At 38.1% G+C, this 27,466-nt stretch overlaps 2 protein-coding genes across 3 annotated transcripts; one reads left to right on the top strand and one right to left on the bottom strand.

Moving 5' to 3' along the window:
• Positions 1–470: 470 nt before the first annotated feature.
• Positions 471–11,320, bottom strand: TRAPPC6B (trafficking protein particle complex subunit 6B). 2 transcript variants are annotated; one of them, XM_020916564.2, is made up of 6 exons: positions 10,937–11,320; positions 5,952–6,019; positions 4,903–5,020; positions 3,871–3,954; positions 2,290–2,383; positions 471–1,584 (listed from the first exon to the last, which is right to left on the bottom strand). In XM_020916564.2, exons 1-6 carry the CDS (start codon positions 11,015–11,017, stop codon positions 1,553–1,555), a joined length of 477 nt encoding a protein of 158 aa, XP_020772223.1. In that variant the 5' UTR covers positions 11,018–11,320; the 3' UTR covers positions 471–1,552. The 2 variants fall into 2 exon arrangements, with proteins under 2 accessions (XP_020772223.1, XP_020772224.1); XM_020916565.2 differs by lacking the exon at positions 10,937–11,320 and adding an exon at positions 10,818–10,923.
• A 3,583-nt stretch (positions 11,321–14,903) lies between these two features.
• Positions 14,904–21,902, top strand: PNN (pinin, desmosome associated protein). Its single transcript, XM_020916563.2, has 9 exons — positions 14,904–15,077; positions 15,740–15,811; positions 16,201–16,269; positions 16,794–16,866; positions 16,983–17,077; positions 17,235–17,310; positions 18,313–18,468; positions 18,545–18,683; positions 19,443–21,902. Exons 1-9 carry the CDS (start codon positions 14,965–14,967, stop codon positions 20,807–20,809), a joined length of 2,160 nt encoding a protein of 719 aa, XP_020772222.1. The 5' UTR covers positions 14,904–14,964; the 3' UTR covers positions 20,810–21,902.
• The last annotated feature ends 5,564 nt before the right edge of the window (positions 21,903–27,466 follow it).

The raw sequence follows: 27,466 nt of genomic DNA, 5'->3' as shown, positions 1-27,466 counted from the left end.
ATGCTATTTTTCTATTATTTGGCTTTATTTGATTTTCTACAAGCTTGAAAAGGCCCTCTCTACTACAAGATCATAAAACCTCATATTGTCTTTAGCACCTTATGGTTTTATTGTCTTAAATGTAAACCTTTGTCTTCCCCTCCCCCTATAGAACAAAGAAAATTCAATATTCCCATACTGTTTCTTGTATAACCTAACTTTTGCCTCACCTCTACCAAGACAGGCCTATTTTTTGGCTACAAGTGGTGGCACTAATGGTAAAGAATCTGCTTGCCAATGCAGGAAACACTAGAGATGCAGGTTCAGTCCCTGGATTGGGAAGATCTCCTGGAGAAGGAAATGGCACTCAACTCCAATATTCTTGCCTGGAGAATTCTATAAACAGAGGAGCCTGGCGGGCTACAGTCCATGGGGTCGCAAAGAGTCAGACACAACTGAGCACACACACACAACAAAATACACAAAAGGGAGACTGAACAATATAAGGAATTTATTATAAAAGAAAAAGTCCAAAGGTATAGCAGTTCCAGGATTGGTTAATTCAGGAGCACAATTCAGGTGCTTTCTATCTGCACCTGCTATCCTTAATATGACAGCCTTCATCTCCACGCTTGTCCTTTCATGATCATACGAAAGAAGAGACAAGAGAGACACTAGATGAACACTGGCCTCAACCCACAGAAGCTCATGGGCCCATGAATACCGGTGTGACTAGCGATGCATCCACCCCTCTGCCCTTGGGGAAGACTGAAACTAAGGGGGAGTACAGATGTTAGAACCTCCACCAGCGCTTCCACATTGGAGAGAGACGCAAAGTCAGGACTGCAACAGCAGCAAGTAGAACAGTTCCTTCCTCAAATACGCGTTACTCTTCGGCTCGAGTCCCTGAATTCACATCTGTATCCCACTTTGTCTAGATCTGCACTTTACTTTATTATATTAATGGAGCTTTCAAGAACTGAATTCTATTAAAGTAAAATAAAGTTTTAAAGCAATTTAGGCAGTTAAATATATATATCTCACACACATAACACACAATGTATATAATGAAATCCTTATACATGCATAAAAACTCTTTAATAGAAATAAATTATAAGCAATAAGATAAAGTTTAAAATTTAGTGTACTATTTGCTTCTTTAATAACAAATTCATAAACCAAAATTTGTTCATTTTTACACAAATGATTCTGATTGGTGCATACTTTTCTTTATGCTAATTTACCAAACCCTGAGTTTTGCTTCTCCATTTCTGGTTAAATATGTATCACTCTAAGCAAATAAAAATGTTTAAATAAGGGTCCTGCATTGGTGTTTAGTTACTAGAAATTAGGTTTTCATTCTGAATAGTTTTAGTAAAGTGTATGTTAAGGTCTGTCTTAAATTGATAAAATACAACCTTCCTCTGCTTAAGCGTGCATCTTTCATTATACAAGTTAGCAAATAGCTTATAACAGTACAAATGTCCAACAATGTAATCATTGCCTTCTGAAATATTTTATACAGGAATAATTTATCTCTTTACACTAGTAAAGCCTTGCATTTCAGTAGGTTCTATAGCTTCTGTATCATCACTTGAAATTTACCTAAAAGGAAAACATGAAAATCATTTTGATTTCAGGTAAAAGGTAAACATGTCTAAACATCCGTTTTCTGCTCTATTTAATAAGTTGTTTCAATCAAGAAACTTGCTATATCAAATACTTTTCACACTTCACACTATTTGATAAAGTCAATTTCATTTTTATTATCTGGTTTGTGAATGAATATGCCTTTGTTTCTCTGATTTCTATATTTTAGGTATTTCACTGCTAATTACTATGAATAGAAAGGAAATACAGTGATGCTGAATCCAATTTTATTCTTGGTTAGTAGCTATGGCGAAGAGGTTTTTGAAAAGGAGTTTAGTGATAAAAGACTAGTTGGCTTTATCTAGCTTTATATAATAGATGTGTTTGAGAAAATTTTTTTAAATCTTCAACATTATAAGGAAATTTGCTCTCAAAATTTTCCTTTAAAAATTAAGAGTCACCCTTTAAGTTGTCTTATAAATTTAAATTTCCTTAACACATTTTCTTAAATCATTGTCTATTATGAATTTAAAAATCATTGACTATAAATATAAGTATGCTACATATAACAACATTAAGTGTTAAAATTGACAAAAGTAAAATGAAATGGTTTCAGCATTTTAAATGTCCTCTAAGTAACAAAAACAAGAAACAAAAAGAACACCAGACCTGATAAATAACTGCTAAAAACATTTGTTAAGAAATATGAAGTCAACTTACAAGCAGGCATTGAAGATACTTCAGCTGTTACAATACTTTTTATCCCCAAGTTTGATAAGCCACCTCTGATTAAGCCACATGTAAATGCTAAATACTAAAAGGAACAAAAGTGTAAAAAGTATTAAGGATTTACTAAGACAGTAAAGGTAGTGATAAATGACATTTAGTTAAACCTTGATGTTAATAAGTAAGTCACTTATTTGGAAAAGCTGTGTAATAATTTTTCAAATTATTAATAATTCTTATTATTAGATTTCCCAGCTCCTTGGCAACAAAACATGGACGCATGACTTAAGCTCAGTCAACTCACTGGCCCAGTCCATGACCCTGAATCTACAATGAGTGACAGAAAAAGCTGGAAACAGGTTAGAATTAGTTCTAGAGACAGCAGAGGTGGTTTGTGTCTACCGTCAGTGCTGCCTGAAGGATTCTAACTAGACTCTCCTTGTGCAGCGATCTGGCTGCTTTAACTTCCCATGGTGCCTTTTTTTTCCTCTTTAATTTTGGCCACACCATGTTGCACGGCTTGTGGGATCACAGTTCCCTGACCAGGGACTGAACCTGGGCCACAGCAAATCCTAACTACTAAACCACCAGGAGATTCCCCTTCCCATGGTTCTTGCCTGCTTTCTGAGCCTTCCCATCAATTCTGTAAGTTAACTAGTATGATTCCATTCAATCAAAATTGGTTTCTGCTTTTTACAACCAAGAATCTTGACTTGTTCAATATACATAAATGGGTACTGATAGGTAATCAGATATAGAATCATGAAATTATAAACTGGGAAAGAACTTAGAGATTGTTTATAATATACTGTTACAATCAATTTTATTAATAAGGAAACTAAGGTCCAGAGGGGATCTGTAAGTTGTGGAGTTAGCTTAAAATCTAAATTTATTTGGTCCCAAGTTCATACTCTTCCCACTACACCAAACTGCCTTTGTGTTAGATTAATTTAGGTGTGGACAAATTTTACAGATAAAAAGCAGCTTTAACAGACTGCCCAATGTATTTTAATCTGTAATACATCTGGCCTATTTATTGATTCCTACTTGAGACTTAAAAAAAAATACATGAAATCCTGAAATGCAGATGTACTTAATACAAGACATATTCTTAGAAACAAATATTAACTATATTAAAAAATTTTTTAATTTACTGATGGAGATTGTAAATATGAACTCTGAGTTGAATAATTCTGTATAGCTAATACCAGTTTTTTAAGCTTGAGTATCTTCTCTGATGTATCCATACCATATTTGAGTACTATCTATTAGTCTACATTTTTAACGACATTCAAACTATAGTGTTTCTTGAATTGGTCATCATAAGCCTACTTAGTTACAAGTTAATATAAACTATTTCAATATGATAAATATCTTTCTCCTATTTCATAGAGAAGTATTTAGGCAAAAGGAACAATTTAAAAACATTTTGAATTCAAGTTTACTGAAGTATTTAGGCAAAAGGAACAATTTAAAAACATTTTGAATTCAAGTCTACTGTGATTAGCATTGTACTTTCCCCTACATTTCTACTTGTTTCATAATAAAAAACCAATCTTTTATTCCATTAAATACCTTTGATGCATGTTCTAAATATTGTTTTCCTGCAGACATTTGAGTAAGCAGGCGAAATTTGTTGTCCTGAAGTACATAGATGCCCTGTCCCAAAAACAGAAAGACATCCAAAGTCAATGTAATCTGTACTCTTCCCTTCAAAACAATTTAAGAATTTTTAAAAGTTATTAAAACTTTCCCTTCCATTGGTCAAATTTTCTTTATACAAAGAAGTTTTGCAGTGTTCAAGTTGAAGTGCTGTTCATCATTTATAATTACTAATAATTACTGAATGCTTTAAAGATACTGAAGACACAATGATACATAAAACAGTTCCTATCCTTAAAGAATTCAGTCTAGTGTGAAAGAATCAAAAATACATTCTAGGTGAAATTAGCAGCTATGTCTAATTAACTCATACCTAGAAAGCCAATAATCAGTCACTTTTTCACATAAGCATTTCAAATACTTTTAGGTTAAGGCCGATGTTATCTGTAAAAATGAATTCTACTGGTAGCTAAGAGATAACATTATTTTCATTTTTTATACTTCAGTAAATGCCAAATATATTCTAAATATCTCCTAAAATTTTATAAGTCAATTTTTGCATAATCTTTCATGCAACCTATTAACTTTTATATTAACAAAATATTTTAAGAATAAAAAATACAATGGCAACTAAACAGGCAAGAATTACAATGAGACTTCAGGAATTATTTGAAAGACAGAAGTGTGATATATCTGTGGTTCTGCATATTACCACCACTAAGTAAGGATAATGAAAGAACCAAGTCCTAAAACTTATCATTCTGATATTTGCTACTTTTTAAAACTTAAAATTCTATTGAGAGAAAGAGACAGCTGTCATTACAGATAACTGCCCTTGTCTTTATTCACTATACCCTATTAGAGAAAAAAAGTAATGATGTATTAATAACATAGAAACATTCCTAAGTTTCTGAGAAATTAAGTTTTATATAATAAGTCACTAAAATAGGACATTTATATTAAGATAAAGGACTTTAAAAAATAGGCCTTAATTTATCTAAATACCTGATGATTTGTCCTTAAATTGTCGATTTGCTTCTTGAATACTGTAGTCCAAAAATCTTTACAAATGAACTTCATGATATCTAACTCATCCTTGAACCTTGCAGTATCTTTTGTAAACCTAAAAAGATCAACTAGAAGTAATACAGTACTTTTCACCCAGAGAAAGGAGGGGCAAATTATTCACTAATTTCCAAATGCCCCAATAGCACTGAACATTTACTGACAGTCATAAAGTGATAAGCACCAAGCAACAGAGTTCCCATTTCAGTGAATTCACATGCTGTTATATAATGATGGGGCTAAAATTAGTCTTAACAGTAAGCAATTTTAGGTACAGCTGACACATTTTTTTAAAAACAAGCTGAGCATGATCATGGTACTGTTATATAAAATATGAAAGAGAGAGGTCGCTCAGTTGTGTCTGACTCCTTGTGATTCATAGTGTAGGCTGCCATGCTCCTCTGTCCATGGGATATTCCAGGCAGGAACACTGGAGTGGGTTGCCATTTCCTTCTCCAGGGGATCTTCCCAATCCAGGGATCAAATCCAGATCTCCTGCATTGCAGGTGGATTCTTTACCACCTGAGCCATGAGGGAAGATCAGGAAGATATAACAGAGTTCAGTTATTTCAGATAGTGAGAAAGGAATACTAAAAGAAATTGATCTGTAAGTCTGAAGATGATCACATGCATAAACAGACTCTAGGGTACGCATTTAAACCATATTCCATTTAGGATAAAGAACCTACTAGAGCTTAAGTAGAAAATTCAACAAGATTTTAGATAGTTGTTTCAGCACATCAAAGTTTTCAGGAAAAAATTTTAAACAAATACTTATTTTCTTCAAATTTTGAAACATGAAAGTTGGATAACTGAGTTAAAATAGCATCAGAGCTAAAAAGAAATTTCAATCTGTGAATAAAGAACAGAGAATAAATAAAATTTAGGAATTAAAATGAAAGTATCTCAAGTTTTATGCAATCTTTTGAAATGGATCATCTTTGTTCATAACCTACCTGGAAGAAAATTTTCAAATCCATACTGCTCACCTTTCTATCAATCCTTGTCCCACTCGAAACCCCATGTTTTCCAGTTTAGTTATACAGCGTCCATTTTCCTATTTAAAAAAATAATAGTTTTGAATAATTTTAGAATGCCAGAATGTAAATATTTCACTGAACATTGTGATAAAAAGTGAATTACAGGTCATATTTGAATTTTCTTAATCATTTTCATAAGCCAATAAGATAAACAGAACTGTTACTACTTTTCAAAAATGCCAAAGCCTCTTCCCAATTACTCTTCTTGCTTTTCCTGGCTTTTTCCATTTTCAACTATTCTTTCCGTTATAAAACTGAGGTCAAGGTATCGCTTTTGACTTTTTTCTCTCATTCCCTTTGTGCTGTCACTAAGTTCTAAGTTGTGCTTCAAAATGTCTCTTAAGAGTCATCCAAGCTTCCCATTTCCCAGTGTATCTTAGTTGGTGACCCCACCATCCTATTTCTGGAATCATGCAATTGCCTCACTCTTCCTTTGACAATCTCATCCACTCTTAAGTCTTTAAATAACACCTATGTCAAAGACTCTCAAAATCCTCTGGATGGCCTACAAAGCCCTATACAATGCAGACTCCTGTGCCTCTCTAACCTCACCTCCTCTTCTTCACTCACTCCATCCAGCTTCACTGATTTCCTTGCTGTCCTTAAACATGCCAGGCAGGCTCTAGGCAGCTCTCCATCTAGATAACTCACATGACCACCTCACTGGCTTTAGGTCTTCACTCAAGTCATCATCTCAATGAGGCTAATTTCAGTCTTTTAAAACTACAGTATCATTCCACTTCAGAAACTACCTAATGATTCTCAAAGTGTGTCCCAAGACTAGAAACATTGGCATCACATGGGAACTTGCAAAAATTGCAAATTCTGTAACCCCACCCCCAATTCAGTGAATCAGAAACTGTAGGTATGGGTCAGTAAACTGTGTTTTAAGAAGCCCTCCACTGTGGGAAAAAAAAAAAAGCAGCCCTCCAAAAGTGATTCTGATGCTCTGATTTCTCTGCTTAATTTGTCTCCAAGGAACTTCTTTCACCATTTAACCTAATATACATGTTACTAATTTTATACTGTTCATGTTCCTCCATCCCCACCTACTAGAATACAGCAACAAGAGGGCAAGAAATCTTACATATTTTGAAGCCTTTGTCTTCCATTAACACCACAGGCCTCGTTATCTGCTGAACTTTCTTCTAAGTACTCCACTAACAGGGCTGACTACTAAATCTTTATTTCTAGTACAGATTTTTGCAGACACAGTCATCTAGCGGTCCCATTGTGTGCATGCTCAGTCGTGTCCAACTCTTTGCGACCCTGCTGACTGTCGCCCATCAGGCTCCTCTGTCTGGGATTCTCCAGGCAAGAATACTGGAGTGGGTTGCCACTGCCCTCCTCCAGGGGATCTTCCCAACCCAGAGATGGAACCCATGTCTCCTGCGTCTCTTGGATTGCAGGTGGATTCTTTACCACTAGCACCACCTGGGAAGCCCCGAGGTCCCACAGGCCCCTTAAATACGGCATGTTTAAAATGATATTATCTTAGCATCCTCAGCTTGCTCTGCCTCCAAAATTCTTTAACCTCACTAATGACACCACCGTCTATCTAGTTACTACAACCAGAAAACTTCCATTTCCTTCACCTCTGTGCTGCCAAGCCTACATACACACTGCAGTCCTGTGGAGCCTATCATCTACATGCTTTTCCAAGTCCATCTTCTCTCTCCTGACTGCTTAAATTAGCTCTTAACCTTTCTCTCCTGGTCTTCAGTTAGAACCTCCTAACTGATCTCCTTGTCTCTAGTTTTTTCTCCTTTGATTTATTTTCTGTATTTATGCTATAGACTTTCTAAAAACCAAATTGTGTTGTTTCTCCACTGGACCATACAGCACCACTCTGTTAATTTCCATACCCGTTTCCAAACATGCTCAGGTAGAATGACCTGTAAATCATGATGCTCTTTGTGAAACAATCAGCTCTTTGTAGAATCACCCAGGAATATATTGGTAAGCAGGAAATATGCTTATATGCAGACATTCTCAAATCTTAACTATGAATCACATGAACTTTTGAATTAAGCTCTAGGAAAACCTTCTGATGTTGCTACATGTTCATTCACTTTGGCATCTGTGAGTGCTCACTAGTAAGTACCAAATTTTTAAGAAAAACTTAGGAATATTTTATCCATTAATGTAAAAAAAAATATTCCCAATAAATTGCTAAATGTCCAGTTATTCAGTTATTAGATTTAATACCTCTTTGGCACAGTTGGAAAATTACTGGTGTGTGAGAACATTAGTCTTTTCCTTGATTTCACTTAAACTTATGACTTCATGTCTAAAAAGATATATAAAGGCCATTTCTGAATGATAGAATTATGTCTTTCTTTTACATTTTTTTATTATGAAAAATTTGAAGCACACTCAAAGTAGAGACGTTAACAAACCCTCATACACCAAGATGCCAGTATGGAATCTAATCATCCAGCCTACTACATAACTTTTTAAAAATCCTTTTTGCTTATATGCACTTACAATTTTTTCCCCACCATACACAAACTGCAATAGGAAAAGAAAGTTATTTTTAATGATTCAAAACTTTTGGATTTCCTTTCTCTTATAGGACTAGCACATCTCTCAAAATTATCAGTCACAATTAGAACAACTGTTTTGTTTTATTTTGGCTAACCCATTGGGGGGGCGGGGGAGGGATTTTTTAAAAAAGGTTTTCCTGGGCAAGAGCTCAAAGAGGGAAAGAAAGTAGAAGAGAGTAGAATGAAGCAAGCTGATGCATATGTGGTGGGGCAGGGAGCAGAGACTTTATGATCATAGAGTAAAAGAGATGTGTTACTAATTATTCTCTGGGAAAAAGGATTTAAGGAACGCTAACTCTACACAAACACAAATGTCTGCTACTCAGCACTAGCACTCAGCACAGATGCTAAACATTAACTACTGGTTGTTAATGATGTTAAAGTCAAAAGTTTGTAATTTGGAAAAAATCTCTTACTACTGATGAATCTGAATAATAGACTTTGTGGGATTCCCTGGTGGTTCTGTGGTTAGGATTCACTGCCGCGGGCGTGAGTTCAATCTAGGAACTAAGATCCTGCATGCTGCAAGGTGTGGCCAAAAAAAAAAAAAAAAGATAAAACTTGCTTTATTTCCAATACTCTTCCTGATGTCTTCCTATTAATATCTCTAATGCATAATTAATACCATCGACTGAATGTATCTCCCCAAAATTCCTATGTTGAAATCCTAACCCCCAGATGGTATTAGGAGGTAGGGGCCTTGGGAGATGATTCTGTCTTGAGGGTGGAGCCCTCAAGAAAAGCATTACTGCCCTTATAAAAGATACCCCAGAGAGCTAGTTAGTCCCCTTCAACCATGTGAGCACATAGCCAAAACACCTCTATCTATAAACCAGGAGGCGGCTCTCACCAGACCCTGAATTTTCTGGTGCCCTGACTCTACTTCCCAGCCTTCAGAACTGTGAGAAATGAATTTCTGTTGTTTATAAATCACTCTGGCATCTTTGTTACAGCCCCCTAAAACAGACAGTATCCTTCTTACAGTTCACAAACTGAGAGCCACTCTTCCTGGATGTCCTAAGGTGCCACAAATTCAACCAGTCCAAAATAATTCAGTATCTTCACCTCTTCTTTATTCCTTCTCCATCCAACCCAGCAGCTCAAACTAAACACCTGGGGATAATTTTCAATTCTCATTCCTATACCTAATCAAGTCTTAGAGATTCGGCCTCCTATCTCTCAAACCGTTCTCTCCTCTTCTCTTTATCCAGATCTTCATTATCTCCTGCCTGGACTCCTACAATAAGGGAGCTTCTCACTACAAGAGCTTCCCTCTCCAGTCCAAAGAATACTTTCATCTTTCTGAAATGCAAATGGACTGTGTCATTCTTTTTAAAAATCCCCCACTGAGAAGGTCCATGTTTTTAATCATAACAAGGTTCTTTCTAGCTTCAGCTTTCAATACTTTTCACTCTCCACCTAATCAATCTAGTCACAGTGAACGCTCAGGCATATTTAAATACTCTACACCTTTCATTCCACTATGACTTTACCTTTGCCTAGGATGATTGTCCTGCCCTTACTTTCTATCCCTCTTTATCAACAGCATTATAGAAACTAGAGCTTCTGACCTGAGCATGACTTTAGAATACTTTATTTATGAAATCCTACAACTCCATTATTTCATACCACCAAATACTGTTAATTATTCATTGAACCCACATTCCCCAATGACTGTGAGGCAGGGACTTCATCTTATTAATCGAACAATGTCAGGCCCACAATACACTTAACATATTTTCTAAATGAATCAATTAGTGAATGAAGACTCACATACATTAGAAGTAACCTCCAGGAGGATGGGGCCATTGCTTCCTTCTTCATTATTATATCCCCAGCGACCAGCTCTGACATATAATGCACACTAAATTTTTTTACATTGTGTTTTCTAATCATAGTAACACATGCAAAGTTTCCTTTGCTTCGACCTCGAATCTCATTAACATTCTTTCTCTGAGTTTCCTGGAGCGTTAGTGAGGGTTAGGGATGTGGAGGGAGGGACAGGATTCTCAGGCTAGGAGAGATCTGTCCAGGGGACAACTGGGAAGTGCTGTTAGTGACATTGGAATTAAGTAGGGGTGCCAAAATCAGCAGTTAACTCTGCCGCAACTCAGGGCAGGGACAACACATGGAAGGGACAAAACTAAGAAAAGCTGTGGCCTGCCAGACACAGATACGGGACTGGACAAGAAGGTATCATAGAGTAGAAGCTATGAAAGAGACAAGAATGCAAGACTGGACAGCTGACAGGTTCTAAGGCTTAGGATACCTGAAAGTGTACCAATTCGTCTACACTTCGGGAGGCGACGAGTGGCATGCGATGGGACAGGGACTGAAGGAAAGAACTGAGTGGAAACAAGCAGTGTCAGGGCGTGTGGCAGCACTCACCACCTCCCCCTGCTCCGCGGACTTGTACACTCCAGACACCATCTCGTTATGCAGAAGCAAAAACAACGCCTCGTCCGCCATTTCCTGCTTATTCCTCCAAGCTCGGGGTTTCGGCTCCCGTTTGGGTCCGGCTGGGGATTCCGGATAGCGCCCCAACTGCTTGGACAAGCTACGCGGCTGGCTCAGTCCGCGGCCGGGCCCTCGTTGCTAGGAGACCGAGGAATCCACTCAGCTTCCTGAAGGCTGGTAATGGAGCGAGTCTGGTCCCGGGGCGAGCTCACCCCAGGGCCACCCGGCCCTGCGGCTGAACGGGAGAGTCTGACAGCAACGGGAACCAAACCCAGCCCGTGGAGACCCGACCCGGCCCCTAGGCGGGGAGGTGAAAACACAACATCCGGTCCCCTCTACCCCGGCATTCCGCCAGCTCTATGGTCACAGAGTTCCTTCCCCGGGGTGAACTGCTGGCGCCGAGAGGAGGAAGGATTTTTCGTGTGCTAAGTGGCTAAATTGGTTAAGAGAAGAGCTCCCGCTGCCATCTCTGTTAATTTGTTATGTTAGGCACAACAATGTCTGATAGCTTCATTAAAAGCTTCCACTTCTGCTATATGTTCCTAAATATGAAAAGTTGTAAGGAGTGAATAAATCGTCAGTTTTCAGGCTAGAAATTTTAGGTTGGTGATGGACAGGGAAGCCTGACGTGCTGCAGTGCATGGGGTCGCAGAGTCGGACACAACTGAGGACTGAACTGAACTGATAAATTTTAGGTATATTGAGAAATTATCCCAATCCATTTTGGATAAGCCTAGGTGTAAGATTTTGAGCCATTTTGGCCGCCAGGAAGTTTACTGGAAGTAAGGGACAAGAACAGGGAAATTTGAATCAGAAAATGCAAATAAAAGACTTCAGAAATGCGACTGAAGGGATGGAGTTCATATAAGAATCTATGGAGGATGTGGGACAACCGCTGCAGACGTGCAAATACAAATGTTAGACCATATACACATTTTAAATTTGGCAAACTTTGGCTTAAACGTGTTGCTGCGCCTATGATTAGTTCTTTTCTTAGTAACTTACAGAAAAGATTTTTTGCCCAATGAAGTCATTGCTTCCCTCAAAGTGCTGAGTTTCTCAAATTGTTAACCTTTCAACTCTTCATATCCTTTCATAAAATTTAAGACCATGTACCATAATTGGAATAGAGGCGGGTTTGTTTTGTTTTTAAACATGTCCCTTCTAATGTTTCAGTTTTTTCAACCACCACAAAAAATCAAGCATATGTTTCAACAAACCCTTTGAAAATAGACTAATTTTGAAGAGTATTTGGTAATCTTAATCTTGATTTTTCCAGCACTAAAATTTCCCATTTATGAAATCAGGTCCTTTATGTCCCAATTGTATTCTCCCTTGTCACCACCAGCAAGGTCAAAGATTAGGCAAAAAATTGGTGTCTTACTAAGATCTATTTCTTAAACCACAATAACGGTGTCTTCAGATATTTTGGCGACTGGACGGGAAACTAATATTTATTGAGCATTACTAAATGTTTGACGTGGCATTCTACTGATTTTCCCCCGTAAATGAGACTGTTAAATTTCGCAAGGATGTTAGTAATAGATTCTAAGGAAGTAGGACTAGATCCTACCTTTTTGGCTGACTCTAAAAGCGTCTTCCCATGGAAACACTGTTACACTTCATGGCACTATTACCACACTCAGGTTCCAAGTACTGTCTAATAAGGATCCATGAGACTAAGCATGCTGACAGTTCAGTTCAGTTGCTCAGTTGTGTCCGACTCTTTGCAACCCCATGGACTGCAGCACGCCAGGCCTCCCTGTCCATCACCAACTCAAGGAGTTTTTACTCAAACTCATGTCCATCGAGTTGGTGAAGCCATCCAACCATCTCTGCCTTCAATCTTTCCCAGCATCAGGATCTTTTCAAATGAGTCAATTCTTTGCATCAGGTGGCCATACTATTGGAGTCTCAGCTTCAGCATCAGTCCTTCCAATGACTATTCAGGACTGATTTCCTTTAGGATGGACTGGTTGGATCTCCTTGCAGTCCAAGGGACTCTCAAGTCTTCTCCAACACCACAGTTCAAAAGTATCAATTCTTCTGTGCTAAGCTTTCTTTATAGTCCAACTCGCACATCCATACATGACTACTAGAAAAACCGTATCTTTGACTAGATGGACCTTTGTTGGGAAAGTAGTATCTCTGCTTATTTTTAATAAGCTGTTTAGGTTGGTCATAACTTTTCTTCCAAGGAGCAACCGTCTTTTAATTTTATGGCTGCAGTCACCATCTGCAGTGATTGCTCACAATCAGAACCATGTAGTTTTTTTTTTTTTTTTTTTCCATACCACAGCTGCAAGCACAATTTTAGTTCTCCAACCAGGGATCAAACCTGAGCCCCCTGCAGTGGAAGTTGAGGAGTCTTAACCACTGCACCACCAACGAAGTCCCAGAATCATTTAATTATTTATCAAGACTCATCCTTCTTGGCTTCCCAGGTGGTGCTAGTTAGGTAAGGAACCTACCTGCCAATGCAGGAGATCCCTGGATCAGGAAGACTCCCTGGAGGAGGGGCCGGCAATTCACTCCAGTATTCTTGCCTGGAGATTCCCGTGGACAGAGGGGCCTGGGGCTATAGGCCATAGCGTTGCAAAGGCACGTCTGAGCACACACGCATCCTTCTTACCCAGCTTTACATTTTCTTTTTTGTATAGCACTTAACCCATTTCTACCACGTTTTATAATTTACTTAAGCTTTTATCTGTCTCCTCATTCTTCCCATCGCCAAGCTCCTTATGGGCAGATATCTGTATTGTACAGTGACTATCCAAGTGCCTGGCACATAGTAAGCATTTCATAAATATCTGTTAAATGTGTAAAGTACAGGAAGCATCTTTGCTCCCTGAGAAGACTACAAACTTCGTGGAAGCAGGAACCACAGCTATCTTGTTCCAGGATTTTTCCAGAGTCCAGATTAACAGATCAAGAACTTTTAAGGATTGTTGGATGAATTTAATGGTAACTCGGATTAAATACTGCTGGCCTGCTAAGCTTAGTGCACGGATGCCTAGCTAACGAGTGAAGGATGAGAACAAAAGATTATCCATAACATTGTTCTTCAGAACCCATTTTAAACCAACCAGCTGCAACCTAGGTGTAGAGGCTAATACCCGTATCGTCGCTTTCTTTCTTTTTTTTTTTTTTTTAAAGTATAACCCTGCACATGATCTGATCATTTTTTTGTAGTACAATCTGGCACTGGTCTGATCATAGGATGATTCTGGACCGGCGTGACCTAGGACAGTTACATTATCTCCAGACTCAATTTCCTTATCAGTAGTAACAAGCCTGAGTAACAAGTTTATTCAAGCCTTTGGCTTGTGGGGGATAATACACGTAGAGTGTTTCACAGAGTACAAAATAATTGTTAGCTATTAGGAGGAACGACTTTTCTCTTCATTCGCTTCCCTCCGTTCTTCTAAGGTTTAACCTAATCAAGAGAAGTCTGCGCCCCGCCCACCGCCTCTCTGGGCATGCGCACCAATGGAATGGCCGCACCCTGTCCTAATCAAATCATTTACCGGGGGAAGACGGGGAAGTAGACTCGTCTGAACCCTACTCTGAGGGAATCAGGTGGTAAAACGATAAGAGGCACGTCCTCTACAGGTTAAAAGGACCAGGAAGACCCCGTTCTCCTCAGCAGAAGAGGTGGGCCGAGAACCCACGTCTCCGAGGACCCAAGTAGTCTCAAACCCGCCCCGGCTTTGCGCTAGAAGCGGAGTCCAGCCACCCGCAGCTAATTGGGGAGGGAGGGGACCCCTGCCTGACTTTTCATTGGCCCAGAGTCACAAGGGCCGGCAGTTTCTCCCCCTTCCGGTTGCTGAGTGGTTGAGGCCGAAATACAACTCCTTTTGCCATTGGCTGAGCCCAGCTGTCAGTCCTCTGGCGTCTTGCGGCGCGACACAGGCAGGCGCGGCCTATAGAGCAGTCTCGAAGCCTGCTGCAGGGAGAAGATGGCGGTCGCAGTGAGAACTTTGCAGGAGCAGCTAGAAAAGGCCAAAGAGAGCCTAAAGAATGTGGATGAGAATATTCGCAAGCTCACCGGGCGGGATCCGAATGACGTGAGGTAAGGAGTGGATGGGGAATGCTGGCTCCCAGAGGCGGCCGTGAAGCCGGGGTGAATTGGGGGCGGGGAGGGCGGTCAGCCCTGAGAAGACTGGAACATCGAGGCCTGTTCCCGGGCAGCCGTGGGACCCTGTTCTCTGTGAGGTGGGGATTTCCAAGGCCTTCAGCGTTAAGTCCTGCGTCTTGGGTGCGTGAGGAAAGAGAGCGGAGCCTGGGTGCGCCGGGATGGCCTCCCGTCCTGTGGGAAGGCCGGGACTGCCGATTCCCGCCCTCGGCTCCGCAGGCCCGGAACTGCAGCACAAAGCCTTCCTCCTTCCCCGGGCTACCCGATTCAGGGTTGGCCCTGGGACCCTCCGGGGACGCGGTCTGCCGCCTCACCCTCCGGCTCTTGCCCACGTGCAACTTTCTTTGGGTTGGTGAAATTGGAACCTGACTCAGGTCTGTTAACGTGTAGTGGTGTTGAGAGAAACATATTTCTGTGAAACTGGTCTTGGGAAAACGAGAAAGTTAGTAAAGTGCCACTTGCCGTGTTTCAAACACGTGGATTTGAAACCTTCTTCTTAGAACTTTTCTGTTTATTTTCTCTTGATGGTGAACCGCACCCGTTGAAGTGTTTGGTGCTGTTAGAAACGATTGTTGCACTGATTTGTAAATATTTTGTAGGCCCATCCAAGCCAGATTGCTCGCCCTTTCTGGTCCTGGTGGAGGTAGAGGACGTGGTAGTTTATTGCTGAGGTAAGATTTCCTTAAAATTTAATACATTTGGTACTGTACTAAATTAATGAATCGGTTTAAACAAATTTCGTGCTAGAGTTAGTGTTAAGAAAAGTTTGGTTTGTTTGAAGCTGTGATTAGCTGTGGTTTTCTGTATAGTTAATTTCATTTACATTTACAGCTAGAGATTGAAGAATATAGTAAGTATATCAGTTATGTGCATACTTAATATATTGTCATAGCGCTAAGAGAAATGCTGTGAAAACATCCATCTTGAAGTAAATGTCTATTTGAGGTTTCTCTATTTGGAAGAGGAGTTTTTTAATAACTGGAACTAAATTATCTTCTTAAGTAGAAATAACCATTTTTCTTAATTTTCACATGCTTTATGTTGGACATTTTTATTGCAGGCGTGGATTCTCAGATAGTGGAGGAGGACCCCCAGCCAAACAGAGAGACCTTGAAGGGGCAGTCAGTAGGTATGTTGGAGGACAAGATTCTGGAAGCATACTTTATTTTATGAGGTAGAATATAAGTATTTAACATTGTTGGATTGAGTTGTATTAGAATTGAGTAGTATATCACTTACTCTGAGTCTTTCACTTGGTATTTGACTGAACTGAGACAGCCAGTATCCGTGAAAACTCAGTTCTTCATGGCAGTAACAGAAATCTTAGCACATGGAGAAGGAAATGGCAACCCACTCCAGTATTATTGCTTGGAAAAGTCCATGGACAGAGGAACCTGGCAGGCTGCAGTCCATGGGGTTACATGACTGAGCACGCATGCAGGATAGATATTGGAGGGAGATGGGTTGGTAGCAGTAAACTGGTAGAACTAAAAAAAAAATGAAAGCACAGTAAAGGTCAGGAGAAAAATAAGATTGAGGAAATAGTCAGCTTGTGTTACTTTCCTGTCTTAAACTACAAAAGCTTAACTGGGTTGAGAGCTACAGGAGATCAAAGTTTGAATTGGCCTTTTTAAATTCCCTTTCCTATGTCAGGCTGGGAGGGGAGCGTCGGACTCGACGAGAATCACGCCAAGAAAGCGACCCAGAAGATGATGATGTTAAGAAGGTAATTGAGATTAAAAGAACTTCATAGAGGGTGAATATAGTATTTTCACCTTCCTACATTTAGTAGAGTGCTACTGGTATGTTAGTTAGATTACTGAGATTTCTTTTCTCCTGCAGCCAGCTTTGCAGTCTTCAGTTGTAGCTACCTCCAAAGAGCGCACACGGAGAGACCTTATCCAGGATCAAAATATGGATGAAAAGGGAAAGCAAAGGTATCTTGAGTATCTTTCTGGAGGGAAATATCTTGTTAAATAATGCAATTTTAAGAAAATTTTAGGAATTGTTCAAGTGTATACTGTGCTTCTTATAGGACATGGCAGGCTCAAATGAAGTAGAACCTTTTGACACTGTATTTTTTCTTTTCTTTAGGAACCGGCGAATATTTGGCTTGTTGATGGGCACCCTTCAGAAATTTAAACAAGAATCCACTGTTGCTACTGAAAGGGTATTTATGCAGTTTTTCTTTTGCTTCCTTTATTAAGCTGTCAAGGTAGTTGATTATGTGTTAAATGTTTTAAAAAATCTTAAGATTTAATTGCAAGATTCATAAAGTGCATTACTGATATTTCCTAAGTAGGGAACAAGATTTAATTGTCAGCCTAAAATAAAGCTAAGGAAAAACTTAAAACTTTCTCCAGTTGTTATTAACTGGTTCTTTCTGAGGTGCTGCTAAATAACTTAGTGAACTTTGTTGTTCATTGAGCCTAATCTGACTCAGGAGAACCTGGATTCAGGTTTTCAGCTCTATAGCAGTCTCACTTTCAGGTCTTGAGCAAGTCTCTCCATTTCTTCAGGCCTTATAGTACTTTCTTTAAAACAGCAAGTTGAACTTATTAACCATTGTAATTTATTAAGTCATTATAAATTCTAAAACACACTCAGAGGTACTCTAGAAGCAGAAGCATAAATTATATTCCCTGCTCTCCAGAGTTTATTTGTCCTATTTCTGAAAGTTTTTATTTTACTAAAGCTACAAAATTGTGTCCTTGGAGTTGAACACAAAGTTACTGCTTCTCAGGGGAGAAGGGAGATAGCAATTCAGTTACAGGAAGTTAAGTTTTATTTCAGAGAGAGTGAACTAGTTATCTGTTCTAGGATATCACTTGTCTCCAATTTTTTGCTTTGGAAAGAGTAACTGAAAATAACCTATAAAGACACTACTCTTCTCTTTCAGGTGAACTTTTAGGTTAAGTTCTTTCATATATTGTGTTGGAATGGAATAGTAACTGATATTACAGTTGGCAGCTTTAAATTTTAGATTTTTTACATGAAAAGGCTTCAGTCCCCATTTCCTGAAAGGGAAACTGCAGTCTGCTTCAGATGCCAAGTTTGAATTAGCTGGTGTCCTGAATTGCAGATGTGACACATGTTTGTAGACATCAGTAAAATTGCAGTGTTTCACATCAGGGTGCATAATAAGCTTTTAAAGGTTATTGTTTATCCTTAGCAAAAGAGACGCCAGGAAATTGAACAAAAACTTGAAGTGCAGGCAGAAGAAGAAAGAAAACAGGTTGAAAATGAGAGGAGAGAACTGTTTGAAGAGAGACGTGCTAAACAGACAGAACTGCGGCTTTTGGAACAGAAGGTTGAGCTTGCGCAGCTGGTGAGTATATTTTGGAATTCTAAGATTGGTGATCCTTCATGTTGACAAAAGCACTGACCTTTTACCTTTTCTTTAGCAAGAAGAATGGAATGAGCATAACGCCAAGATAATAAAATATATCAGAACTAAAACAAAGCCCCATTTGTTCTATATTCCTGGAAGAATGTGTCCTGCTACCCAAAAATTAATAGAGGAGTCTCAGAGAAAAATGAATGGTAAGTATAAAGAAGAGGTCCCTTGAAATTTCCTTGGTGGGTAAGGTAGCAGATTCATACATACATACATGTTTGTTTCTTTCATGTAGCAGTTGCAGTTCGTTAATGTTTTAGAACGATATTCTTAAGGTGCTAACATGTTTCGAGTACAGGATCATTTGTTTCATGACAGATATTAGATACAGGAAGCTTAACATATTAGGTGGTACTTAATGCATGTTTGTTTCTAAAGCATTTGTGTGAGCTGACTTCGTGTTTTGCTTGACATCCTTAGTAGCCAGGTTCAAATGCTGATGAATCAAGAAAAAGGTGAAGATTGATGTAGTCTATAAAGAAAGTACATACATGGAAGGGTAGATACTACTAAGATTGTGATTAGCTCATTTGTCTCTTTTTGGGATCAGAAAAATTAATTCATGGTATGATACCATGAAACTGATTGTTTAAAAGAAGTTTTGTTCATTTTCATTTAGTCTGCAGTAAAATAGCAAAAGATTGTCCTGTTTTTCCATCAATTAGATAATATGTAGTTTTGCCTGCTACTGATTTCTTAAAGTGTATAGGTTTCCAGTGGTTGTTTGCTTTTGTCATCTTATATCAATTTGGAATTACTTACTTGACATAATCAGTCTTGTCATCTCTTTACAAAAAAGACATTTAAATAAAACTCCAATGACATTCTGTGACCAGATGTCAAATTGTGACTTTGAATTTTTTAAATCTTAGTAAATTTTACACATGTAAATTTTTATTCTTCAGCTTTATTTGAAGGTAGACGCATCGAATTTGCAGAACAAATAAATAAAATGGAGGCTAGGCCTAGAAGACAATCAATGAAGGAAAAAGAACATCAGGTGGTGGTGCGTAATGAAGAACAGAAGTCGGAACAAGAAGAGGGTAAGGTGGCTCAGCGAGAGGAAGAGTTGGAGGAGACAGGTAATCAGCACAATGATGTAGAAATAGAGGAAGCAGGAGAGGAAGAGGAAAAGGAAATTGGTATGGTTCATAGTGATGCAGAGAAGGAACAGGAGGAGGAGGAACAAAAACAGGAAATGGAAGTAAAGATGGAGGAGGAAACTGAGGTAAGGGAGAGTGAGAAGCAGCAGGATAGTCAGCCTGAAGAAGTTATGGATGTGCTAGAGATGGTCGAGAGTGTCAAAAATGTTATTGCTGAGCAGGAGGTAATGGAAATCAATCAAGTTGAAAGCATAGAACCTTCAGAAAATGAAACTAGCAAAGAATTGGAGCCAGAAATGGAATTTGAAGTTGAGCCAGATAAAGAATGTAAATCTGTTTCTCCTGCAAAAGAGAATGCTAGTACTCTAGAAATGGAAAATGAGCCTGAGGAAAGAGAAGAAAAAGAATCTGAGCCCCAACCTGAGCCTATGGCTCAACCTCAGTCCCTGCCTCAGCCCCAGCCCCAGTCTCAATCCCAGTCTCAGCCCCAACAAGTTCTCCAGCCCCAGCCTCTCTCTCAGCCTGAGACTTTGCCGTTAGCTGTTTCACAGCCACCACCTCAGGTTGCTCAGGAGCAAGGGCATTTACCACCTGAGAGGAAGGAGTTTCTTGTAGACTCTGTAAAACTCACTGAGGTGACAGAGCCAGTCCTGACGGTACATTCAGAGAGCAAGAACAAAACCAAAACTAGGAGCAGAAGTAGAGGTCGAGCTAGAAATAAGACGAGCAAGAGTAGAAGTCGCAGCAGTAGCAGTAGCAGTTCCAGTAGCAGCTCGAGCAGCAGCAGCAGCGGCAGCAGCTCCAGCAGTGGCAGCAGCAGCAGCCGCAGTAGTTCCAGCAGCAGCTCCAGCACCAGTGGCAGCAGCAGTAGGGACAGTAGCAGCAGCTCGACTAGCAGCAGTGAGAGTAGAAGTCGGAGTAGGGGCCGGGGACATAACAGAGATAGAAAGCACAGGAGGAGCGTGGATCGGAAGCGAAGGGATGCTTCCGGACTAGAAAGAAGTCACAAGTCTTCAAAAGGAGGTAGTGGTAGAGATGCGAAAGGATCAAAGGATAAGAATTCCCGGTCTGACAGAAAGAGGTCTATATCAGAAAGTAGTCGATCAGGCAAAAGATCTTCAAGAAGTGAAAGAGACCGAAAATCAGACAGGAAAGACAAGAGGCGTTAATGGAAGAAGCCAGGCTTTCTTAGCCTATTCTTTGCAGCAGAAGATTTCTTGATGAGTTAAAAGGATTACCTTTCCTTGTAAGGAGAATGCTGCCTTAAGAATTGCATGTTGTAAAAAATTTTTTGGAAAATACAGACTGTTTGTTTACCAGACATTCTTGTACTTTTGCATAATTTTGTAAGAGTTATTTATCAAAATTATGTGAGGTTCCAAAATATGTAAAAACAATAATAATAAAAAAAGATTAACATCCCTTGTCATCTTTTTTAAATATCCTATACTCTTCAGTAAGAATCTGTATATTTTAATAGGTAAATCTTTAAGTCTGTTCCCTTCTGTATCATACATTGCTTTTGTAGAAATAAATGTGCATTTCTTTCATTAGCTTTGGGATGTCCTCGTTGAAGCTTGTATAATAAATACCCTCTTGATACCATTTTCAGCTTTTATCACTAGATACTAAACGTGATTAGAATGTTTTTGAAGGTTTCCTCACTTTTATTTGCCTTAGACAATTATTTTGAGTTGTCAAAGTCAGAACTTTCCAGCTTTGATGGGAACATAGTTTGTTCCCCTTCAAAATCACTTACCACATTTTTCTAATCTCCCTTGTTATTTTAATCTAAGCATTTCCCCATTTTCCCTGTTTTCTCATATTTAAACCATATATTTGGTAGATAAAACAGTATGATTGGCATTTTCTTTATGATTATGGGAGCATCTTTTGTCTCCATGGTTACTTCTGTGATACAGCATATACATCTGTTAAAGAAAATAATCACTTTCTAGGGGAGGGAGGTAGAAAAGTATATTCTAAACTTGGATTTTAAGTTTGTGGTCTGGTCTTAACTTTTGTGTTGGCCCTATCTGAAACATGCCAATATGTGTTTTCAAGAATTTTTGTTTAAGTATTTGTGTGAAAGTTTACAAAATGAAGGAACTTCATCTACACTTGAATCTGTAAGCAAGATAACACGCAAGTGGTACCAAATGATTATTTGTTGTTTTATAAATTTGTATGAATTTGGAGTATCTGTTGCCCATTACTATACATGTGCAAATAAATGTGGCTTAGACTTGTGTGACTGCTTAAGACTAGTACTTGTATTAACTTTGATGCTTTATACAAGAGAGCGCTGAAATTGCAGATGGTCTTTGAGTTCATAATTTTTTGTTGTGACTGTAGCTTTAGGCTTAATTTTGAATATTCATTATGCCTTCTCTTGACAAGAAAACGGTAAGAGTTAAAATGTCAACACATTTCCAGCATTGTATAAATGTTAGTGAACATGGTAAAAGAAAGATCTTTTTAAAAAATCCTTTCTTGAAGCAGTTATTAAATAGTAAATGTGTAGAACTTCTCAAGCTGCAAATCTAGATACCTGCGTCCCTGGGCCAGTTGTTTCTACCGAGAGTCACTTTACCGAGGAATTGTGATGCTTTTCAGCATACAGTATAAGCTTTATTTTCTTGTGTGCCATTATGGGGAGAAGGTTGGTAAACACTTAAAAGGGATAACCATAGGACAACCTGATTCTTTCCTTAAAGCATTCTTGTTTGATGAATCTAAAATACTTATATGTATTAAGATCTTAAACAAATTAAATGTTGTTCACTCATTTTTATCCAGAAAATTTGAACTGTTGTCATGGTGCTTATACAGAAGATTATTTTGGGATTATAATGCATAAGGAGAAAAAAGGAAAAGATCTTTGAAATATGCAGAACAATTTTATTTTGGTTAAGCTATATTGATGATGTATATAAAGAAAATTCTAATAACTGTTAGCTTTTTAGTGGTATGCATTTATAAATTAGAAAGTTTCATTTTTAAAATTGGGGTTTGCTTTATCCTTGTAAATGATATTTTAAGGAATTTATGTTTAGAGAATCGTGTAATTGGTTCCTTACAAAGATGCAAGAAGTGTTAGAATATAATAAAAGTAGTGACAGTTTCTTAGGGAAAAAGACAGGAATACTATTAGAAATTATTTTTATGTGAAAATTTGGAAGCATAAAAGGGGTACATTTACTGACCGAGGACTGAAATTAGTTTGGAGCTCTGTTAGAGACATTTAAGAAGCTGTTAAGAAAACGCTCTGCTCTAAGAGTCCAACGTTAGGTATGGCCACAGAAATTAGAAAATAGTATAGTCTTCGATGAGCTGCATCCAGTCTAGGGCTTGTCTTTGCACTATCGAACTCTGGTAATTATACACATGTTTTAGGGCCAAGCACTAATGCAGCAATTGAAGGAGTTCATAGGCTGCTGAATTGACAATTGATTACATGGGATAGTAATGTAGCCCAGTGCCCTCAGAATAGCAAGTCACTAGCATGTTTTGGGGTTCAGTTTCTTAACATTAGTTTTTTAGATCATTTTTTAAAAACATTGAATAAAAGTAAAAAGTTTCCCATCTTGAATACTGCCATTAAAGCACTTAGCCCAGAAAATCTGATGCCTGTTTACATGTTTGGACTTTGCTTCTGTAAGAAGTCAATGGGGGGGATTGCAGCTTGGCAGACCTGAGGTAGCTGAAAATCTCTTAAACGCTACTCTTTGTCTCACCTAGCATACTTCCCATTGCCACTTCAGGACCTTATTTAAGTTACAACACCCTTACTATCTTTATTTTCTTCCATAATACTTAGTATTATGTAGTTATATTGTACTTTGATATGTTGTATATGTCCCATTCTAATTCAAACTCCATGAGTGATTTTTTTTTTTTAATCCATTGCTGTAATTCAGATGCCTTGGATATGGCCTTGTTCGTTTTAGGCAATATCATGAATAAATTACGATGGGTAATTAACATTTGTGTGATTTGATCTTTTTCTTTCCAGCTCACTTTGCCTCTCCTATCACATTAAAATATGCTTCTTTAAAACAAGGAACTGTTTCAAATGTATCAGCCATTGTAGCTGGACCCAAGGAGATATTCTGGCTTAAGTTCTTTAGCTTTTGTCTATGGCATGTCATTAGAGAGTTTTGAACAAAGAGGTTAAGTGATAGGATTTAATAGAATGACTGGCTACTGTGCTGAGGAAAGACTAAATGGAACCGAGGCCAGTGACAAATTGTTAAGGAGCTACTATAATTAGGCACAATGTAGTGACTTGGTGGTAGCAGTAGAAGTTAGCAGATTCTGGATATATTTTTAAGATAGTTCCTTTCTTGTGGACAGTATGTTGTGAGAAGTCAGAGGTGATTAAAGATTTTACCTGCACAACTAGAAGTGGATTGCTAGTAACTAAAATGGAAAAGATCAGGATGAATAAATAGGTTTGAGAATAGTGAAGGTGATTGGGTCAGGAACTTAGTTTGAGATTACTATTGGATATCCAAGTGACAGTATGCAGTAAAAGGAGCAAGACATTTTACTGGAAGTGAAAGTTGATTCAGGGGATGCTTTATTGGAAGTACAAATTTGAGAGTTCTGAGGGTATCCATGGTAAGATCACCAAGGGTAAGAATAGAAGAAGAGTTGTAATGAGAGTCTTGGGCATTTCAGCTTTTAAGAGAATGGGAAGCTAAGGAGAAAGCAGAAAAATAGGGAAATAGAGTGGCGATTTTGAAGTTCAGGGAAGGAAGTCTTTCCAGGAGGAAGTAATATAATCATGTGCTAAGTGATGCAAATAGGTTAATGAAGAGTAAGAACCCTTGAATTTAGCAATAGGTCACTAGTGAACTTCAGAAGAACAATTTCATAAAACAAAGCCTTACTATATATATAGCACAGTGAAACTATATTCAATAGCCTGTGGTATGGTGGAAAGGAATATAAAAAATACATAACTGAGTCACTGCTGTACAGCAAAAATTAAAATTTTTTTAAAGAACAGATTCAGGAGAGTGATGGGGTAAAGAGCATGATGGAAAAGAAATGTATCATTTCCAGTTAAGGTAGTTACATTGGACCTACCTCCCCACTGAGAACTAGAAAAGCTGTGACTTATAGACATGTATGTGTGTGTATGTGTATATATATAGAAAGAAGTATAGATCTAAACATCTGAAACCTTCAGAGAACCACTAAGGTACTAAAGAATTATAGGGCCAAAATCAGGAAGAAAAACAGAGGTGCTTGGTGTTTGGGGTTATTTTTCCCCCAGGACCTATTCTGGAAGAGGCTGCCAAGAAGCTGAAAAACAGATGTACAGAATCAAGTGCCAAGCAGACAAAACCTTGACTTCAGTGGTCACCCAAAAGGGGAGCCCTTTTAAGCCTCCCATGCCCCAGGCTTTGATTTGGAACCCCAAGTTACTATATACTCTAGGAATAGGTTGAACCAGAAGTATTAATAGACCAGTTTTCCAAGGGACTGAATGAACCTTACTGAATTATTATCTGAGATTCAGAGGAGCAAAGTTGTTTTGTATGAAGATGACATTACCGGTGTTTCAAGTTTTTGTGCAATTTTTCGTACGTGATCAAATATATTTGATCCAGGAGTAAAAGAGATAAAGACCTGGTCAAAAGACAACAGACACAAAGGTGACAGAGTCAAAGGGAATCCTGATAATATGTAATCAATCCTGAACTTTAACTTCTTAATATATACAAGGAACTAAGGGAAGATGGAAAATTTAACAGAATGGAAAATTAGTTTTAAGAAAGAGCAAAATGGAAATTCTTAGAACTGAGAAGCTTTTTGAAATCAAGAGTTCAGTAGCCAAATTTAACAATAGAGACAGTCAATGAACAGTGGCTGAGGAACAGCTGAGGAAACACAGTAAAGCCATAGTCTTGAACCTCAAGTGAAATAAGTAAAAAGCACTTAAGCATGGTAAAACTTTTCAAAACCAAATACAAATCCAAATGTATGGGAATTTTCTAGTATCTTTTTATTATTGATTTATAGTTTAATTCTACTGTCATTAAAGAGCTTATTCTGTGTAATTTCAATTGATTAAATTTTGTTGAGAGTTACTATTAGGTTAGAACTTGCATATGTTTAGTTGACTAACTATTACGTGGTCTTGAACAAAACAGTGATTCTGTAGCTATTTGCAGTTTATGTCAATTAGATTCTTTTTATTGGTGTGTTGCTTAAATCTTTTATATCCTTATTTCTTTATTGACTCAGTTACCAAGAGGTGTGTTATAACTTACCACTAAGTTCATGGATTTATCTTTCTCATTTTGTTTATATTTTACGTATTTTTGAGGCTGTTGTAGTGCATATAAATTTAAAATAGCTTCATCTTTGTGAATTGACCCTTTTAGAATTTTCAAATGTGTTTACTTCTAACAATTTTTTTTTTTTTCTTAAAGTCTGCTTTGCTTGATTCTAGTATAGCTACTGCAGCTTTCTTTGTGATACTGTTGGCATAATTTCTTTTCCACATTTTACTTTCAAGCTTTCTGTTATCCTTGTATTAAAGATGTGTTTTATAAGCGAGATATTTCTAAAAACCTATGATAGTCTTTGTCTTTTTTTTTGGAGTAGTCTGCCTAACTTTAATTATTGACATATTTAGGTTTAAATCTTAACATTTTAATAATCTATTATTTTTCTTTCCTGTTCTATTTCTTTATATTTCTTGACTTCTTTTGAAATGAATGAGTAATTACTAATATTTTGTTTTCCTGCTCTATTAACTTGATACATTCTTTTAAAGTTTCTTAAGGGCTTCCCTGGTGACTCAAATGGTAAGAAATCGCCTGCAGTGCAGGAGACCTGAGTTCAATCCCTGGGTCAGGAAAGGTCCCCTGGAGAAGGGAATAGCTACCCAAAATATTTTTGCCTAGAGAGTTCCATGGACAGAGGAGCCTGGCAGGCTACAGTCCATGGTTTGCAGAGTCGGACACAGCTGAGCAAGTAATACTTTCACCTTTTCAAGTGGTAGAGTATGTATCTATGCATGAGGCAATACCCTTAGAACATTTTGCTCCATTTATATGCTAGTTTTTTCATATATTTACTTATGTTTTAAGCCTCATAACAGATTGTTATAGATTCATACTTTCATATTCATTTACACCTTCCATTGCTTTTTATACCTTTCCTGCACCTTCAAGCTTTGATCTGGGATCATTTTCCTTCTGCCTGAAGAACATTCTTTAGTATATCCTTCAATGCAGGTCTTCTGGTGATGTAGTCTGTTTTTATTTATCCTAAAATTCTTTTATTTCATCTACATTTTTTCAGGATATATTTGCTCCACATAGAAGTCTGGGTTGGTAGGTATTTTCTTTCTGTATTTTGAACAACTTGTTTTATTGCCTTCTGTATTCATTGTTTCTGTTGAAGTCAAATGATGGCCTTATTTTTGCTCCTTTGAAGGTAATCCAGACCTTTCCCCTGAGGGGAGGGAAACAGCAGAGGAAAAAAATTCCAGCCCCCAGTTATTTCATCAGTGAATTCTATTAATTTTACACAGACCCTTAGAGAGAGTAGAAGAGCAAACACTTCTGAGCTCATTTTTCGAGGCCTGTATAACACTGATAGCAGTATGACACACGGATATTAGGTGAAAGGGAAAATTACAGTGCAATTCACTCAACAAACATAAATGTAAAACCTAAAACTATGGGAAGGTCAAATCCAGCAATGGTTAAAAATGATACACAGCAGTAAAATATTCAGCACTTTATCCTTGAGATTAAGAACAAAAAAAGATTCACTATCTCCACATTTATTCAACATTTTAC

This window comes from Odocoileus virginianus, chromosome 16 (genome assembly GCF_023699985.2).
Source record: "Odocoileus virginianus isolate 20LAN1187 ecotype Illinois chromosome 16, Ovbor_1.2, whole genome shotgun sequence".
NCBI lineage: Eukaryota > Metazoa > Chordata > Mammalia > Artiodactyla > Cervidae > Odocoileus > Odocoileus virginianus.
Note: the sequence above shows the minus strand (reverse complement) of the source record. Positions and strands in the feature narration are given on the sequence as shown.

Excerpts from the sequence above, each read along its gene's own strand:
- TRAPPC6B (XM_020916564.2), bottom strand. The coding sequence starts at position 11,017 with ATGGCGGACGAGGCGTTGTTTTTGCTTCTGCATAACGAGATGGTGTCT. Across the intron at positions 5,021-5,951 it reads GGACAAGGATTGATAGAAAG|GTTTACAAAAGATACTGCAA; the intron begins GTGAGCAGTATG and ends TGATCTTTTTAG. Across the intron at positions 3,955-4,902 it reads ATTTAAGGACAAATCATCAG|GGCATCTATGTACTTCAGGA; the intron begins GTATTTAGATAA and ends TTTTTGGGACAG.
- PNN (XM_020916563.2), top strand. The coding sequence starts at position 14,965 with ATGGCGGTCGCAGTGAGAACTTTGCAGGAGCAGCTAGAAAAGGCCAAA. Across the intron at positions 15,078-15,739 it reads CGGGATCCGAATGACGTGAG|GCCCATCCAAGCCAGATTGC; the intron begins GTAAGGAGTGGA and ends AATATTTTGTAG. Across the intron at positions 15,812-16,200 it reads CGTGGTAGTTTATTGCTGAG|GCGTGGATTCTCAGATAGTG; the intron begins GTAAGATTTCCT and ends TTTTTATTGCAG.